At 41.3% G+C, this 17,972-nt stretch overlaps 1 protein-coding gene across 7 annotated transcripts in view; it reads right to left on the bottom strand.

The window, feature by feature from the left end:
- Positions 1-17,972, bottom strand: part of LOC106064223 (KN motif and ankyrin repeat domain-containing protein 1-like) — a 75,362-nt gene that overhangs the window by 44,964 nt on the left and 12,426 nt on the right. For 3 of the 7 annotated variants that reach the window (XM_013222756.2, XM_056028431.1, XM_056028432.1), the window contains exon 2: positions 7,779-7,986. In XM_013222756.2, the coding sequence (XP_013078210.2) occupies positions 7,779-7,833 (55 nt within the window). In that variant the 5' untranslated portion in view covers positions 7,834-7,986. Of the gene's footprint in view, positions 1-7,778; positions 7,987-16,538; positions 16,718-17,972 lie in introns of those variants that run through there. The other 4 variants (XM_056028430.1, XM_056028434.1, XM_056028433.1 and 1 more) reach the window with 3 other exon arrangements.

The raw sequence follows: 17,972 nt of genomic DNA, 5'->3' as shown, positions 1-17,972 counted from the left end.
CTTACATGGTGCACTATAATTACATACAGTAATGTACTTACATGGTGCACTATAATTACATACAACAATGTAATAACATGGTGCACTATAATTACATACAGTAATGTACTTACATGGTGCACTATAATTTCATACAGTAATGTAATTACATGGTGCACTATAATTACATACAGTAATGTGATTACATGGTGCAATATTATTACATACAGTACTGCAATTACATGTTACACTATAATTACAAACAGTACTGTAATTACATGGTACACTATAATTACATACAGTACTGTAATAACGTTAAAATATGCAACGTAGTTCTTAGTACCATAAATATAGATGTTCACGTATTGAAGGTATAAACCTAGACAGAAGAATACATTTTTTTTCTAATCTAGTAGAATAATATCCAGTAAATGTAAGCGCTTGCTAGTTTCTTCATACTTAGAGTCAGTCACACACACACACCTTTTTTTTCCTATTCCCTAGAGCCAGTTTCATTAAGTTTTAATCAGCACACATAGACACAAAATTCTGTCTAAACTAACTTCCCAGTACTTCAGTCTTATTGAACTCTTAGTATCTATTGACTCCTCATGGCACACATAGACAAAATTCTCTCTAAACTAACTTCCCAGTACTTCAGTCTTATTGAACTCTTAGTATCTATTGACTCCTCATGGCACACATAGACATAGAATTCTCTCTAAACTAACTTCCCAGTACTTCAGTTTTATTGGAATCTTAGTATCTATTGACTCCTCATGGCCCAGTTGATGTTTAAATTCATTAGTTCCAGTAAGTCTCTGACAATTATTCCTACGTTCTTTAGGACGATCATGTTTCACTACAATACGTCAGACCGTGCTACATCAAGTCAAAGCGTCACCTTCTAAACATTGACCACACTTTATGCAGACAGAGTCAATGTTAACTTTACAGATCACAGAGCGGGACTGGCAAGCGGGTAGGGCAACGTATTCTTGTGTTGGTCTCCCACACATACAGGTTACACAAGATTTATAAGGCATAATGATTTGAAAACCTATTACGACACTATGCCCCCCCCTCCCTCCTGTTTGACAGGTCAACAAGCATACTAACTAAAATAGCAGCAGGAAACAGTGTTGTTGATGTGACTGTTTGGCCGCCTGACGTTGTTGGTATAACGTAAGTTTTACATTGTTACAATTCACGTCTTCAATATCATGAAGATACGGTTCTGTGTGAGCCTGGCCTAACGGATGGTTTTGAAAGATCATCTAATCGATGTTTGACCTAGGGGATTAGAGAATGGCCAATCTCTCATTCATGTAGCAGTTGCATCAAAACTTTGCCAGCCGTAAAAATATCATGAAATTTTCAATATCTTTTCTAGCTTGCGAGATCTAAACGTGACGGACGCTCACACAGACCACACAAAGCTAACAGCAGTTTTTTCCCCTTTCGGCGGCCGGTGATTGGGTTGAAGTTGAAGCCATTTACTTCCGTAAGCCGAGAAAACACTGGAATTGAAGACTACAATATCAAATGTTCCAATAATTTCAATTACTCCCCCCGCCCACAACTTTCGCCAGACTTCCTTCTTCTATCCGCACTAGCATTAAGGTATTTTGTTTTAACAGCCAAAGCAATGCACCATGACGTCACAGACCACTTAGTGTGGCTCATATATCTCATGCGGTGATATCCCGAGATAAAATTGTGTAAACACCGTAAGAACGGAGGACAGGTAAAGAAACCTATTCTATTGACTTTGGGAATACATAGATTAAACAATGTCTGGAAAGAGATGAACAACACCCTAATAGAATTAGATTGAGTCTAGCTAATGCCATATAGATATCCTGTAATTCATCCTAATACATTACGACACACAATCTCCCGAGCGTAGCACTAAGTCTACATTAGCACTGTAGACAGAAGGAGATACAAGCTTGACTTCTCAGTCGCCAGCCACCTTTGAATATTTTATCGAGATCTAGGTAACACCATATGGCTAAACAATCCATACAATCAATACGGTCAATGTTTGAATAGATTAAGTAACCATATCCTTGAACTCACAAAAAAAAAAAAAAAAACAAACACAAACATCTTAAAAGCCAAACTTAAAAACAAACAAATAAATCCACATTAACCAAAGCGTCAAAAAATAAAAAAGGTTGCGACTGGTTCCTCTTGTTAAAGAATCTATCAGTCTTCTGACTGAAGTAGCGACTTATATACAAGACATTTTTGTTAGTACTTTCCACAAAATTGAACAAGGTGACAAGACATGTGTCTACTCTCCAGGAATTGAACAAGGTGACAAGACATGTGTCTACTCTCCAGAAGTAGTGACAAAGACGAACTAAAGTGAACGTCTTAAATAAACAGACCTATCTGTTCAGGTCTGCTCAAAAGTCCGTAGACCCCAACCAATAGGAAACACAATGGCGCCAGACCCATGCCACGCCCGCCTCCAACGAGTGATGACATTTGGGAAGCTTACGTTAAACTATCAGAGGTTCTCAGTTTGTTGTTTTTAATACTTATTTATAAAAAAACAGCTCTACGTAAATACTCCATAGGATTAAGGTATTTTAGAAGTCAGTCTAGTCCTACCCGCGAGTCTGTTGACACTCCAACCAGCAGTGGCTCAGCAGATGTTCCATTACACTCGACTAGTTTATTTATTTGTTTGAAGCGATTAGCTCCCTTGCATGCGTGTCAGAAATGTCCATGGCCCAATGCTAAAAAACCTGGCTACCACTAATGTCCATGGCCCAATGCTAAAAAACCTGGCTACCACTAATGTCCATGGCCCAATGCTAAAAAACCTGGCTACCACTAATGTCCATGGCCCAATGCTAAAAAACCTGGCTACCACTAATGTCCATGGCCCAATGCTAAAAAACCTGGCTACCACTAATGTCCATGGCCCAATGCTAAAAAACCTGGCTACCACTAATGTCCATGGCCCAATGCTAAAAAACCTGGCTACCACTAATGTCCATGGCCCAATGCTAATAAACCTGGCTACCACTAATGTCCATGGCCCAATGCTAAAAAACCTGGCTACCACTAATGTCCATGGCCCAATGCTAAAAAACCTGGCTACCACTAATGTCCATGGCCCAATGCTAAAAAACCTGGCTACCACTAATGTCCATGGCCCAATGCTAATAAACCTGGCTACCACTAATGTCCATGGCCCAATGCTAAAAAACCTGGCTACCACTAATGTCCATGGCCCAATGCTAAAAAACCTGGCTACCACTAATGTCCATGGCCCAATGCTAAAAAACCTGGCTACCACTAATGTCCATGGCCCAATGCTAAAAAACCTGGCTACCACTAATGTCCATGGCCCAATGCTAAAAAACCTGGCTACCACTAATGTTTATGGCCACATGCCAAAAATTGGTCACCACCGATGTCTATGGCAGCATGCCTAAAAAAATTGGCCACCAAGATGTCTATGACCCAATTAAAAAAAACTTGGCCACCACTGATCTTTTTATGGACCCATATCAAAAACGTGGCCACCCCTGGCGTCTATGGCCACATGCTAAAAAAAATAATGGCATTGTGTTCCCTACCAAACACAACAGTATTCCCTTATGACCATCATTAGTTCATCATTGTATGTAATGCACATCTCTTAGAAAGTTTGTAACTACTAAGTTCTATCAAGATTTGATCGGGAGACCCTTGTATCAACTCTAGAACCTCTGGCAGACTACTCACCGACTGTTCGCAACACTTCATTCTGTTCCCTCAAACCCACCGGTGCGTTAGCCGCACAGATCTCCCCAAATCAGACCTGTATCTACCTATTAGATCTAGATCTACCTGTCATATAAAGTCTCAACACCAAGGTGTTGGGTGGATTCAGGATAGTTTAGATATGGCGGGATCGGACATGGAGTAGTGAGGGAGGGGGTACTCACCAATGGTGTATGTAGGTAGACGTGATGTCCTAGGCTGTGTGTGGCTGGGGGGGGGTACTCACCAATGGTGTATGTAGGTAGACGTGATGTCCTAGGCTGTGTGTGGCTGGGGGGGGGGTAATCACCAATGGTGTATGTAGGTAGACGTGATGTCCTAGGCTGTGTGTGGCTGGGGAGGGGGGTACTCACCAATGGTGTATGTATGTAGACGTGATGTCCTAGGCTGTGTGTGGCTGGGGGGGGTACTCACCAATGGTGTATGTAGGTAGACGTGATGTCCTAGGCTGTGTGTGGCTGGGGGGGGGTACTCACCAATGGTGTATGTAGGTAGACGTGATGTCCTAGGCTGTGTGTGGCTGGGGGGGTACTCACCAATGGTGTATGTAGGAAGACGTGATGTCCTAGGCTGTGTGTGGCTGGGGGGGGTACTCACCAATGGTGTATGTAGGTAGTCGTGATGTCCTAGGCTGTGTGTGGCTGGGAGGGGGGTACTCACCAATGGTGTATGTAGGAAGACGTGATGTCCTAGGCTGTGTGTGGCTGGGGGGGGTACTCACCAATGGTGTATGTAGGTAGACGTGATGTCCTAGGCTGTGTGTGGCTGGGGGGGGGGGTACTCACCAATGGTGTATGTAGGTAGTCGTGATGTCCTAGGCTGTGTGTGGCTGGGGGGGGGTACTCACCAATGGTGTATGTAGGTAGTCGTGAGGTCCTAGGCTGTGTGTGGCTGGGGGGGGGTACTCACCAATGGTGTAAGTAGGTAGTCGTGATGTCCTAGGCTGTGTGTGGCTGGGAGGGGGTACTCACCAATGGTGTATGTAGGCAGACGTGATGCCCTAGGCTGTGTGTGGCTGGGGGGGTACTCACCAATGGTGTATGTAGGTAGTCGTGATGTCCTAGGCTGTGTGTGGCTGGGAGGGGGGGGGTACTCACCAATGGTTTATGTAGGCAGACGTGATGTCCTAGGCTGTGTGTGGCTGGGAGGGGGGGTACTCACCAATGGTGTATGTAGGCAGACGTGATGTCCTAGGCTGTGTGTGGCTGGGAGGGGGTACTCACCAATGGTGTATGTAGGCAGACGTGATGTCCTAGGCTGTGTGTGGCTGGGAGGGGGTACTCACCAATGGTGTATGTAGGTAGACGTGATGTCCTAGGCTGTGTGTGGCTGGGGGGGGGTACTCACCAATGGTGTATGTAGGTAGACGTGATGTCCTAGGCTGTGTGTGGCTGGGGGGGGTACTCACCAATGGTGTATGTAGGTAGACGTGATGTCCTAGGCTGTGTGTGGCTGGGGGGGGGGTACTCACCAATGGTGTATGTAGGTAGACGTGATGTCCTAGGCTGTGTGTGGCTGGGGGGGGGACTCACCAATGGTGTATGTAGGTAGACGTGATGTCCTAGGCTGTGTGTGGCTGGGGGGGGGTACTCACCAATGGTGTATGTAGGTAGACGTGATGTCCTAGGCTGTGTGTGGCTGGGGGGGGGGTACTCACCAATGGTGTATGTAGGTAGACGTGATGTCCTAGGCTGTGTGTGGCTGGGGAGGGGGGTACTAACCAATGGTGTATGTATGTAGACGTGATGTCCTAGGCTGTGTGTGGCTGGGGGGGGGGTACTCACCAATGGTGTATGTAGGTAGACGTGATGTCCTAGGCTGTGTGTGGCTGGGGGGGTACCCACCAATGGTGTATGTAGGTAGACGTGATGTCCTAGGCTGTGTGTGGCTGGGGGGGTACTCACCAATGGTGTATGTAGGTAGACGTGATGTCCTAGGCTGTGTGTGGCTGGGGGGGGGTACTCACCAATGGTGTATGTAGGTAGTCGTGATGTCCTAGGCTGTGTGTGGCTGGGAGGGGGGTACTCACCAATGGTGTATGTAGGAAGACGTGATGTCCTAGGCTGTGTGTGGCTGGGGGGGGGTACTCACCAATGGTGTATGTAGGTAGTCGTGATGTCCTAGGCTGTGTGTGGCTGGGGGGGTACTCACCAATGGTGTATGTAGGTAGTCGTGATGTCCTAGGCTGTGTGTGGCTGGGGGGGGTACTCACCAATGGTGTATGTAGGTAGTCGTGAGGTCCTAGGCTGTGTGTGGCTGGGGGGGGGTACTCACCAATGGTGTAAGTAGGTAGTCGTGATGTCCTAGGCTGTGTGTGGCTGGGAGGGGGTACTCACCAATGGTGTATGTAGGCAGACGTGATGCCCTAGGCTGTGTGTGGCTGGGGGGGTACTCACCAATGGTGTATGTAGGTAGTCGTGATGTCCTAGGCTGTGTGTGGCTGGGAGGGGGGGGGTACTCACCAATGGTTTATGTAGGCAGACGTGATGTCCTAGGCTGTGTGTGGCTGGGAGGGGGGGTACTCACCAATGGTGTATGTAGGCAGACGTGATGTCCTAGGCTGTGTGTGGCTGGGGGGGGGGTACTCACCAATGGTGTATGTAGGTAGACGTGATGTCCTAGGCTGTGTGTGGCTGGGGGGGGGTACTCACCAATGGTGTATGTAGGTAGACGTGATGTCCTAGGCTGTGTGTGGCTGGAGGGGGGGGGGGTAATCACCAATGGTGTATGTAGATAGTCGTGATGTCCTAGGCTGTGTGTGGCTGGGAGGGGGGTACTCACCAATGGTGTATGTAGGCAGACGTGATGTCCTAGGCTGTGTGTGGCTGGGGGAGGGGGTAGAGATGTCCTGGAGGAAGTGAACCAGTAAGACGGGTGTCAAATGTAAGACAACTACAATGCGCTGCTGCTGCTCCAATAAGATCTAAAATGTAAGGTTGATTAGAAGCAGACGACTCAGGAGGCAGAACTGCACCAAGAAATATTTACAGAAGGATGTTGACAGTTTGACTAGGAAACAAAAAGTATCTAATGTGTGCTCTTTACGTAGCATGGACAGCAGGTAGATCAAGTCATTACAGCGTATGTACAATAAAAGTGTGCAGTTTTAATCTGGTTTATATCTTTGCGCACAAAAAATGCTTGCATAATATTCAAAACCAAAAAAAATAAATAATAATTGTAATAAACTTTTGTAGGACTCACCTATTTCCAACCCCAAAAACAGTATAACATTTAATTTCTTATTTTGGACTATGTGTATTTCAAACTAACTTTTTCGTTTCAAAAACTGCCCTTTTTACCAAACTAATATCAATTCACTATGTCTATCAGTCTGTCTGATACAAGTTTCGTACACGTTATACCTAACCTACCCATTCTCAAATCAATTTGAAACTTTCAACCATTATTTACTGTACCTAACAAAACACGAATCAAACAATTAAATAATTTAGTTAGTTAATTATTGGTAATTAATTATTTTTTTTGGTGTATTAAGAGATATGGCTGCATATACGGAGTTATTCTCCTTAATACGTTTTGTACACGTTTTTCTCCTACTTCCCATTCTCGGATTAAGAGGAAATGTGGCATAATTATTTTGTATTCGGTTTACAGAATCCTTCGTCTACCTCAAGGTCAGTGCAAGAATACACTAAACCAGAACTTACAAATAAATATAGTACAACACAATAAAATACTCAGAAATACAGACTGAGAAAGGCACATTTCTTATTCCATAGGCTAAGACATATTTGTACAAGCGCTCCTTCTTCCCTAATGCCCCTTAAAATGGAAAGGGTTGCCTGAATTAGCCAGGAAAAGCAATGACTTAGCAGAGCTTAAGTCACTAATTAACTTGCATGACTAAATTAAAAATTTATACGCGTAGGACGTAATTATCTTCTGTTTTCAAGGAACGTCTGTAATTTATAAGATAAGATAAGATATAACTTTGATCCCAATTCTCAATACTTTCTCTGGCAACCAGTGCACCTGTCATCCACACTTACCTCTTCGTTTCACTTCTGCTGTTCCTGTCACGAAAGTCACTTTGGAGGTGGCCATGACATTCAGTACAAAGTAATCCAATCCACTCAGGAAGGAAGCAAATGCGTGGAGGACAATGGGTGGACAGCGTCTACGTAGACAATGATGGGCATCTACTGGTCAAGCCAGGTAAAATCCTCATTTTATCACGAACCAAAAGGACCGACGGATCTATGGAAGAGAAATGGACAATTTTAGAAAACGATTGGAGTCAATATAAAGAACTGAGTAATACAAACAAGAATTGAGTAATACAAACAAGAATTGAGTAATACAAACAAGAATTGAGTAATACAAACAAGAATTGAGTAATACAAACAAGAATTGAGTAATACAAACAAGAATTGAGTAATACAAACAAGAATTGAGTAATACAAACAAGAATTGAGTAATACAAACAAGAATTGAGTAATACAAACAAGAATTGAGTAATACAAACAAGAATTGAGTAATACAAACAAGAACTGAGTAATACAAACAAGAATTGAGTAATACAAACAAGAATTGAGTAATACAAACAAGAATTGAGTAATACAAACAAGAACTGAGTAATACAAACAAGAATTGAGTAATACAAACAAGAATTGAGTAATACAAACAAGAATTGAGTAATACAAAAAAGAATTGAGTAATACAGGAAAACGTGGACAAATTCAACTGTACCCCCCCCCCGGGGTTCAAAGGTTACCTAATCCGAATAAGTGTGGAAAGAAAACATTCCTAGGAGGTAGTTCGAAACTAACGCCGCATCTAGAGAACAGGTCGCACGAGTATCTTGTATGTACAGAGAGGTACTAATCATTGATTGTTGGACAGAAACTCTTTGATGTCAGATCTAACACGATACAGACAACAGAAGGCAATGTGCTACTTGAGTGAGACAAAAAAAACAAGCATTTATTCTTTAAAAAAAACAACAAAATGTAAACAACATCTAAAATATGAATAAGGTCGATCTTAAAAATATAAAGAAAGGTTGAATTGCAAGCAGACTGATCGAGGTCAGGTTAACCCCTGTGGATAGTTATGTGTGAGGAAATATGATCTTTTGGTTGTGGCGATGAATAAATAGTTAGGAATGGAGATTAACAAAGTCACGTTCATTTCTTTTGGAGTCTTCAACTTTTAAAATAAAAATTATGGCTTGAAGAGTTGATGCCACGGAAGAAGAAAAAAAAATATAATGAGTGGGGGGTGGGGGGACTAGAAACATGAGAGTAAGTGTCAATATGATGTTAATTGTAGTATATACATTAGATCAGAGTAACCTATGAAGTTAGCTGTAGGTAGAGATTTCTTTTCATTGTACTATGACGGTAGGAAAAATAGGAATTTCTGCGTAGTCAAGGAATGGTGTGTTTTGTAGCTGACCCTTTGTTAATGGAACAGCTGCATGTGAACATGTACGGGTTAATCAAAAATGTATTTAAAGGCTAAATTTTGTTCTAGTTATAGCGAGACGTGTTAAAATTTGTAGAGAGAGTGTTCGTTACAGTTTAGGGATATAGTTCAATGCTAGAGCACTGTAATTTAGAAATGTACTTGTATTTATAAACATTGAAACTGTTCAAGAGTTCGACTTGTCTCTGCTGCTGTTTTTCAAGAATAAATTCAAGTAGTAAATCAGCATCAACATTAAACGAACGAACAATACAATGAACATGGAATTTATTTAAAAAATTGCAATATTTATCACAATTTCGCCGAATATTACCTTAAAAAGTCGCTTGCTTTGGGATAAAAATGTTGAAAATCTACCAGCTTGAATTACGCAACAGAAATTTGAAAGAGCCACAAGTTTGGTTTGACTGATGAGAAGCATGAATGTCAAAGCATTGATACATGTTACAGTGCATTCAAGTATGTATATTGTATTGTATTATGTTATTTCTTATTGAATTTGTGAAATTACTTTCGCATAGCGCATTCTTCACGCTACACGCAATACTTGGAGGTACTCAACAAACAGTTCGAGCCGGGGGATGAACTCGGACCTCAAGAACAGGCAGCTAACACACCATACTTTGTTCAGAGGTGTACAGCGACACTCATTATTTCAAGGAAAACAAGATTACAAAGACAGTTTGTGTTGAAACACAAACTCAAATCGGCCCCCGAAGTGGTCCAGCCACGCAGGCTTCAATATTTTCAGAAAGAACATCCGAATGAAATTATATCAAAGACAAATGAGAGATAAGAATGGAGAAAGAAGGTTGATAGATCTTGTGTAGTGCCCCAACGGTACAGCAGATCAAAGGATAGGTGCAAGTGAATGCAAAGTTAGATGTGAACCTGGCCTAACTAGTTCCCCTTTAAGACCTTGTGGTCTATAGGGCAGATGATGTAAAGTTCATCTGTTTTTGTGGCCTACGGTTAACGAGGTTGTCATGTAGCATTGCCAGCACAACGACCAACCGCCTTTACTTTTCCCCAACTAATGTCAGGTACCCATTGGAGCTGGGTGGACTCAGAGGCGCCTAAGGATTCCGAAGTTGAAAATTCCAGTCTTCACCAGAATTCGAACTCTGGGCCCCAGGTTCGGAAGCCAAGCGCTTTACCGCTCAGCTACCGCGCCTCCACTGGCCTAACTGAAGTGATATAATTGATATAATTGTTTTGAAAAGGCTCAATCTCTTTTTCGAATGCTCAAAAAAAAAAAAAAAACATTTTCGCAATAAAAAAAAGTGCACGAAAATGTCGTTTACAGGATTACTATTCGTGTTAATTTAGGTCTAAATTATAATGTATACTAATTCGCTTTTTCTCTATAAAAAAATACTTGCATAACTGATTTTAAAAATTAGATTTTTCGCTTTCAGAAAAAAAAAAGTAGCCGTTGCATCAGAACTTTGAATGGTCTAAAATATTGTATGTCGGATTTTCAATATCTTTTCTAGTTTAGGAGATATAAACGGGAGGGACGGACAGACATTTCGCACAAAACTAATAGCGTCTTTTCCCCTTTCGGGGGCCGCTAATAAAAGTAAAGCTTTTTGAAAACCGATTAAAGCAACACACATCAAATTGAGTTGTTGGATGTCGGATTGTGGGCTTCACCAATATTTAAATGCATGAACTAGTACCTCAAGTACTCCTCTGTCTACACACACACATCATGTCAGTGTGAGAACCAACTTCTCAAGTACTCCTCACTCCACACATCATGTCAGTGTGAGAACCAACTTCTCAAGTACTCCTCACTCCACACATCATGTCAGTGTGAGAACCAGCTTCTCAAGTACTCCTCACTCCACACATCATGCCAGTGTGAGAACCAGCTTCTCAAGTACTCCTCACTCCACACACGGCATGTCAATGTGAGAACCAACTTCTCAAGTACTCCTCTCTCTACACACACACATCATGTCAGTGTGAGAACCAGCTTCTCAAGTACTCCTCACTCCACACACGGCATGTCAATGTGAGAACCAACTTCTCAAGTACTCCTCTCCCTACACACACACGTCATGTCAGTGTGAGAACCAGCTTCTCAAGTACTCCTCTCCCTACACACACAAGTCATGTCAGTGTGAGAACCAGCTTCTCAAGTACTCCTCTCCCTACACACACAAGTCATGTCAGTGTGAGAACCAGCTTCTCAAGTACTCCTCTCCCTACACACACAAGTCATGTCAGTGTGAGAACCAGCTTCTCAAGTACTCCTCTCCCTACACACACAAGTCATGTCAGTGTGAGAACCAGCTTCTCAAGTACTCCTCTCCCTACACACACACGTCATGCCAGTGTGAGAACCAGCTTCTCAGGTACTCCTCCTCTCCCTACACACACACGTCATGCCAGTGTGAGAACCAGCTTCTCAAGTACTCCTCTCCCTACACACACAAGTCATGTCAGTGTGAGAACCAGCTTCTCAAGTACTCCTCTCCCTACACACACAAGTCATGTCAGTGTGAGAACCAGCTTCTCAAGTACTCCTCTCCCTACACACACACGTCATGCCAGTGTGAGAACCAGCTTCTCAAGTACTCCTCTCCCTACACACACACGTCATGCCAGTGTGAGAACCAGCTTCTCAAGTACTCCTCTCCCTACACACACACGTCATGCCAGTGTGAGAACCAGCTTCTCAAGTACTCCTCTCCCTACACACACACGTCATGCCAGTGTGAGAACCAGCTTCTCAAGTACTCCTCTCCCTACACACACAAGTCATGCCAGTGTGAGAACCAGCTTCTCAAGTACTCCTCTCCCTACACACACAAGTCATGTCAGTGTGAGAACCAGCTTCTCAAGTACTCCTCTCCCTACACACACAAGTCATGTCAGTGTGAGAACCAGCTTCTCAAGTACTCCTCTCCCTACACACACTCGTCATGCCAGTGTGAGAACCAGCTTCTCAAGTACTCCTCTCCCTACACACACACGTCATGCCAGTGTGAGAACCAGCTTCTCAAGTACTCCTCTCCCTACACACACACGTCATGCCAGTGTGAGAACCAGCTTCTCAAGTACTCCTCTCCCTACACACACACGTCATGCCAGTGTCAAACACTTAGCAGTGAAAGGCCAGACTTGAACGTGAGATACAGATCACCATGGCAACAGGACTTCGATAATATTTTCACAACCTGACAGTGAGAAGAAATGAGACAAAATGAAAGAGAGAAAGAGAGAGGGAGAGAGAGAAGGAGAGAAGGAGAGAGAAAAGAGAGAGGGAGAGACTGAGAAAAAGTGCCAAAAAAAGAGAACTGAAAGAAAATGTGAGGGTAAAAAAAAAAGAAAAAAGATTTAGCAATGGCGGAGGTAGACAATCCTGCTATGGTACCTGGGGAGCATTGAAATGTCAGACTACCACTGATGGCTACCTGATGTTAGTACCCGTAGACACGCAGCTTAAACTATCTCAACTGTGTACATTTCATTACATTCACATGATATGATATCAACTATTTATTAAACAGTCATGAAAAGAGAGAAAAAAGAAAACAAAAATGTGTCCAGAGACGTAAGTCATTTCATTGACTGTAAAGATGTTCAGATTGAGCAATGAGTAACATGGATAGAACCATTGAAACAATCTACTAGACAACCAACAAGTCATGTCTTTGACTCAATCACTTCTATAAGACCTTCATGAAAACTGCATTCAATCCTTTCTCTCTAATCCATACTCTCTCTTTCTCTAAGTCGTTTCAATGAAGACACTTATACCAGTTTAGATTTGCAAGGTAGATCTAAATATTTAGAGTTCTGAAATAATTGGCTCGCTGTTTCTTTTGATAAGCGAGGTCTTCGTTGAATGTAATAAGTAGGATCTGTGTGTTAGGCTTGGCCAGTTTTGTTGACGGCAAGAGATAATAGACTATTTATAGAGACGTCAAATGTGGAACAGTTTGTGATATTGTGTAGGGCTAGAAAGACTGCGAAATTTTATATTTCAGTTTTTGGAGCAAAGATTTTACAGGTGTCTGGGAGAAAATAGGTCAAATGAATGGCGAACTTTCATAAAAGCGTGGTATAGAAAGCTGTCAGAAAGCCCCTAAGGAAATGCAGAATTAAACGAGGTCAGCAGAAGGTATCTTTGTCGAGCAGCTGGACGTTGCCTAAGGCATTTATATTTGACTTTAGGCAATAGGTTAAAGTGGCCACCAAACAGCATCAGATGCCAAACTTTTCAGATCAGCATACTGCCAACTTAACATTTCTAAGGCCAACAGACGTGTGCCAGTTTGAAGCTTGATTTTAGGATGGCGTGAAATCCTTTGAGAAAATAAATAAATAAATCTAGATCTATTCAAGTCATGCCAAGAATGAAGCATGCGAAAGTAAAAGCTATTTATGACTTCCAGAGAGAGAGAAACGCTCAGTGAGATTTGTCTAAACTTGTCTAAGAAATGAGACTCCACCACTAACTAGGCGCAACACGTGAAGCAGTCCAAAACCAAAACAACATAAATGTGGTCAGTCATGGTCATTTGTGACCATTCACGAGGAGGAGACATTTTCTTAGCGGTCTTAATGCTGCTTAAAAAGTGTACAACTTTTCAGCTTTAAAATGTGTTTAGCTTTCACCTAAGATTCGCACTCGAGATCCTCAGTTTTAGAGTGAAACGTATTGATATAGTTGATATACCAGCTCGATACGTGAATATAGCACGCAGATATGTATGTGTCTATGCAAGAGATAATTTATTCAAAAATGACAAACATGTGGGCCAAATGTTGGAAGCAACAGGTGTTGTAAAACAGTCATTAGTTTGCATAATTTGGAGAGAGAGAGAGAGAGAGAGACAGAGAGCATGCAACAAGGGGAACAGAGCCATGGAGCGTCAACATACAGCCGGTAACTTATACATCAATAATGCTTTCTGAACAGTGACTACCTGCCTAGTACATGTAAGATCTGCCGAGGGCGGTAGAGTTAAGGTCAAGGATTTTGGTGTAGAACACTGTGGGGCGGTGTTAGATGCATGTGTATTGTCTCCCCTCCCCCAATCCCTCCAGTGGATGGAAATAATAATTTCTCTTCAAAAGCAGAAACAAAAAAAAAAAAGAAAACCAAGGCTGGAAGTGAAAGTCCGGAAGTGAGAGTTAGAGAGAAGTTTGAAATACAAGCAATAGGTCTATTGTCTATTCAAGAGTAGTTATACCCTCAAGTTCTATTTCTATACTGAAAAGTGGCCTGTCACTGTATTGATCTTCGAGTAAAATAACAGCAAAATTTGAGAACATACGTATAGAACATACACCCGCGGCCCAACGCTCTGATCATACTGTCTAAGCAAAGACTAAGTTTTCATTAATTATCAGATTTACTCCAAGCAATGTCAACAAGTCTGTCCATTCTTGTGTATTCACATAGCTGAGTATCCTGCATTCTCATTTCATACGCAGTCTGCAGTAGCCAAACATGTTATAACCAAGCATTTGTCAAGTTCACTTTGAAATGTGCAGGTTACAATCACAGACATTTATTACAGTGTTCAGATACATTTATTACAGTGTTCAGATACATTTATTACAGTGTTCAGATACATTTATTACAGTGTTCAGATACATTTATTACAGTGTTCAGATACATTTAAAAAAAACATTTCAAAACTGTATCGATTATGTCCCCATAAACAAACACACACACACACGTGTGCTACTGCCCTACCTGAGAGAGAGAGAGAGAGAGAGAGAGAGAGAGAAAAGAGATAGAAGACAAGAGAGAGAGAGAAATGAGATAGAAGACAAGAGAGAGAGAGAGAGAGAGAGAAATACACGAACAACTCTGAGAAGAACAAGATGTATTTATTGAATTAGAACAAAATAGTAACTGGATGAACTGAATTACTTGACTCTGGATGAACTGAATTACTTGACTCTGGATGAACTGAATTACTTGACTCTGGATGAACTGAATTACTTGACTCTGGATGAACTGAATTACTTGACTCTGGATGGACTAAATTAATTAACTCTGAATGAACTGAGTTGCTTCAATTTGAATGAACTGAATTGCTTCACTCTGAATGAACTGAATCGCTTCAATTTGAATGAACTGAATTGCTTCACTCTGAATGAACTGCTATGATTTAATAAAAAAAATAAATTTTCTTGCTCATTGACCATAGAGTCCAAGACCAACCTGAGTGTAACAGAGCGAATCCAAGAACCTAGTTTGTGGCTCTTGCTTACCTAGAAGTGCTCGTTAGATCTAGACAAGATAAAGACAGTCAGAGCTTACCAACTAAAACGCATACATTTAATGGCACTGGACTGGAACATGAGTTTCATAGACAACTATTTGAATTTTCTTATACATGACGTCCTTTGTATAAAACATACAATATTATCATCGAACCTTCACAAAATGTAAATAAATTACCCAGAAAAAAATGTAAAAGATAAAAAAAGTAATACAACTTTATTCTTTCAATGTTAATTTTTCAACATATGAGTGCCATTACATTGGCCAAAGATGGACTACAATTAAAGTGAATATAAACATGACATTTGCTGGATATGGGAAAAAAAAAGGAACTTAACACTTTCCTATACTCTACACCTCTTAGAATCTACCCAATAATTTCAGTCATAGACTGTCAAATGGATGATCGTAACAGTCTCATTACTGCACGTTATTAGTGTACTATAGACTGTCACATTGATTATCGTAACAGTCTCATTACTGCACGTTATTAGTGTACTATAGACTGTCACATTGATTATCGTAACAGCCTCATCACTGGACGTTATTAGTGTACTATAGACTGTCACATTGATTAGCGTAACAGTCTCATTACTGCACGTTATTAGTGTACTATATACTGTCACATTGATTATCGTAACAATCTCATTACTGCACGTTCTTAGTGTACTATAGACTGTCAAATTGATTATCGTAACAGCCTCATTACTGCACGTTATTAGTGTACTATAGACTGTCAAATGGATGATCGTAACCAATCTCAAACCTTCCCACACATAAACTCAAACATAGTGCGATCGATCAATCAGTATTGTCTAATCACCTGAGGGCGATTCTCAAAATCGCAGCACCCTACCCCAAATAATGTCAATCTACATTTATATAACAATCGTAATTTATTAAGTGAATAGTCACCTCTTGATTATTGGTCTGGCGACTTTGTTTCACATAGAGACAAAAATAAACTATTCTACTAGATTCTACTCACACTGTCTGGTTGGGGGGGGGGGGGTGTACTATAATCAAAACAAAATGTTAAATTATAAAGGCCAAGTTTCAGACTTACATGAGAATCAGTGTATGAAGTCAAAGAAATACATCCGAACAAGAGAAACAAACCTTATGTCCCCTAATTGAGTTGTCAGCTAGACAGGAAGACTAAAAGCTGTGCCAAAAGTACGTGTAATTTTTCTCTGTGTCGTGGTTGAACCAGTCCGCCCACTTTACCACCGCCACCACACTGCATACAGAAACATAGAAAATGTACAGAACATACCATACTAAGTCTTTCCGTGGAACGGGGGCAGGGAGAGGGGTAGGAGGAATGAAGACACACTAGTGCAACGAGTCAACCAGATCACAGCCAACACGAGATAGCATGTAGGCATAGACACAGAACACTAGATAATAAGGTTTGTTTATTATTTGTTGAACTATCTTGTCTCGCATAGACACAGAACACTAGATAATAAGGTTTGTTTATTATTTGTTGAACTATCTTGTCTCGCATAGACACAGAACACTAGATAATAAGGTTTGTTTATTATTTGTTGAAGTATCTTGTCTCGCATAGACACAGAACACTAGATAATAAGGTTTGTTTATTATTTGTTGAACTATCTTGTCTCGCATAGACACAGAACACTAGATAATAAGGTTTGTTTATTATTTGTTGAACTATCTTGTCTCGCATAGACACAGAACACTAGATAATAAGGTTTGTTTATTATTTGTTGAAGTATCTTGTCTCCTATCGAAGGCTTGCATTCAGAAATAGGAGTCGTGGAACTATAGCATGAAAACAAATGAAGCCAAAGATTTACTTGGCAAGCAGTTGGGGCTTTCATTGGATTGCATGTTAACTTATTATTCTGATTCTCAACGAGATGTAGTCTGGACTGTGGTGTCTGCAGCCATGAGCTCGACAAATATACTTTGAATGCACTCAAGGGATATCTAACAAAGTGACAATAGAAATAGCTCAATTTCCAACATAGAATGAAAACAACATAGGACCAAAGTAATATACACATACAAATAGATTAAAGAAAAGCGTAGTTATGAGAAAGCTTAGAGTTGAGGAAATAGAAAAATTATTATCCGAGATCAAGTCAAAATATTTCAAACGTTTGTAATAGTGACAATCAAAAGGAGCCAAATGTCTTTATTCAGTCTTCAGAAGGAGCATGAGATTGATTTTGTTGTTCTCACATTGTAAATGTATATAGGCCTACTGCGATATATCTCATCATCCGTCTTGTCCATTTTGTAAACTAGACTTTTCATCCAAAACCATTGAACGACTATCGATGAAAGTGGTCGCGGGGTCTGCACACAATGTTAGTCACTCTCCATCTGGTTTAACTTCCAATGACAAGAAAGACCCCTCATACAAAACCGGGCGGTGTTCTCCTTCAAATGTAGCTCTACTAAATGACTTACAATTGTGTCAAGTCAATGACATTTGAACAGTAGCATAGGAAAAGCAGCTAGCTCTCCC

This window comes from Biomphalaria glabrata, chromosome 5 (genome assembly GCF_947242115.1).
Source record: "Biomphalaria glabrata chromosome 5, xgBioGlab47.1, whole genome shotgun sequence".
Classification (NCBI taxonomy): domain Eukaryota; kingdom Metazoa; phylum Mollusca; class Gastropoda; family Planorbidae; genus Biomphalaria; species Biomphalaria glabrata.
This window is presented reverse-complemented; position numbering and strand designations above follow the sequence as displayed.